Raw genomic sequence first — 2,016 nt, 5'->3', positions numbered from 1 at the left:
TGACCCTTGCTACTCTTTTTTTCATGCCGGTTCCATGCCAAGTAAGTTTTTGTTTGTTAAGCCACAGTTAGTGTTCTGTTTAATTGTTCATAGTTTCTGCCAATGTGCAAGTTTTGTGTTTAAAGTCTAGTTTTATTCTCCGCCACTGTGCGCGCCTTTTGTTTATTCCTTTTTTGATAGTTTAAAATAAATCATGTATTTACCTTCACGCCATGACCAGTCCAGTTCATTTGCACCACGGGAGAACAAACCAAGTCAAAGTCCTAGTCCTGACAAAATCACAGTTTTGTGTTCATATTTTGTATTTCTTCTACAGCAATGAGCAAGACTGCTACTTTTATTGGGGCTGTATCTGCTTAGCACCTATGCTTCTAAAACTTGTTGCTCATCCTCCACATATCCAGGCTAAAAAAAAAGGTTTTGTATCATTATTTGTCCCAAAATAGTTGTTCTTGACTCTCTTGAAGTCTGCCATGATTAGTGGTCATTGTTCTTTGTTGATGGAAGTAGTGTCCGTTGCTATGCGCTCTGTAAAATCAATGCGTCCAGAAATTTGCCATGTTTTTCCATGTTTAAAATTACCAAAATACTGTAAATATTACGTGTTATCATTAGTGCTGTCAAATGATTATTTTTCCATCCATCCATCCATTTTTCTACCACTTGTCCCTTTCAGTGTCGCAGGGGGTGCTGGAGATACATCAGCTACATTCGGGCGGAAGGCGGGGTACACCCTGGACAAGTCGCCACCTCATCACAGGGCCAACACAGATAGACAGACAACATTCACACTCACACACCAGGGCCAATTTTAGTGTTGCCAATCAACCTATCCCCAGGTGCATGTCTTTGGAGGTGGGAGGTAGCCGGAGTACCCGGAGGGAACCCACACAGTCACGAGGAGAACATACAAACGCCACACAGAAAGATACGGAGCCCAGGATTAACAGTCAAACATGATTTTAGGCCTTTTTGTTATGGGTCACACTTCTGCTGCTTCTCCTGTTGCGTGCCCTGACGAGCGCACCGCGGGACACGCCCACGGGCGCCCTCTCTCAGTAAACACAACAGTACCAGCCTGACTTCTGGCTACCACCCCCAGAGCAATGGACAAGCGGAAAGGGCCAACCAGGGGGTGGAGACCATGCTGCGTTGTATGGCTGCTCAACAGCCCAACTCCTGGTGCAAGTTTATTCCTTGGGTGGAGTACTCCTTTAACTCCATGACCTGCGCAGCTATTGGTATGTCCCATTTGAATGCTGGCAAGGTTTTCAACCTCCTTTATTTCCCTCCCAGGAGATCGAAGTGGCAGTTCCTTCCACCCGAGCCCACCTGAGACGATGCCGCAAGGTGTGGAGGTCTGCCCGCGCTGCCTTATTGAAGGCATCTGAGAAGATGCGTCGTAACGCCAACCGGCGGCGCATCCCGGCTCCCGACTATCAGCCCGGGCAGCAGGTGCTGCTACGGGCCAAGGACCTCCACCTCCCGATATCTTCTCAGAAACTAGCGCCACGGTTCGTTGGACCATATACGGTCAGATCCAAGGTCAATCCTGCAGCAGTTTGTCTGGATCTCCCTGGTTCCATGAGATCCCACCCGGTGTTCCACGTGTCTCAGGTCAAACCAGTAACCAACAGTTCACTGTCGCCCCCCACCCCTGCCCCCCCTCCGCCTAGGGTTCTCGAGGATGGGGACCAGGTGTGGACCGTCAGGGAGATTCTCAAGGTCCGACGACAAGGAAGAGGATGGGTCTACCTCGTGGACTGGGAGGGCTATGGACCCGAGGACAGATCATGGGTCCCGGCTTCTTACATCGCCGACCCCTCCCTTATTGAGGATTTTTACCGGACTCACCCTGAGGCACCCCGAAGCTCGTCGGGAGTCTCGCATAAGGGGGGGGGTCCTGTTATGGGTCACACTTCTGCTGCTTCTCCTGTTGCGTGCCCTGACGAGCGCACCGCGGGACACGCCCACGGGCGCCCTCTCTCAGTAAACACAACACTTTTAGAAAATTAG

At 50.3% G+C, this 2,016-nt stretch overlaps 1 protein-coding gene across 1 annotated transcript; it reads left to right on the top strand.

The window, feature by feature from the left end:
- The first annotated feature begins 1,084 nt into the window (after positions 1-1,084).
- Positions 1,085-2,016, top strand: LOC140679421 (uncharacterized). Its single transcript, XM_072914752.1, has 2 exons — positions 1,085-1,201; positions 1,297-2,016. Exons 1-2 carry the CDS (start codon positions 1,145-1,147, stop codon positions 2,014-2,016), a joined length of 777 nt encoding a protein of 258 aa, XP_072770853.1. The 5' UTR covers positions 1,085-1,144.

The sequence above is a fragment of the Nerophis lumbriciformis genome, linkage group LG15 (assembly GCF_033978685.3).
Source record: "Nerophis lumbriciformis linkage group LG15, RoL_Nlum_v2.1, whole genome shotgun sequence".
NCBI lineage: Eukaryota > Metazoa > Chordata > Actinopteri > Syngnathiformes > Syngnathidae > Nerophis > Nerophis lumbriciformis.
Note: the sequence above shows the minus strand (reverse complement) of the source record. Positions and strands in the feature narration are given on the sequence as shown.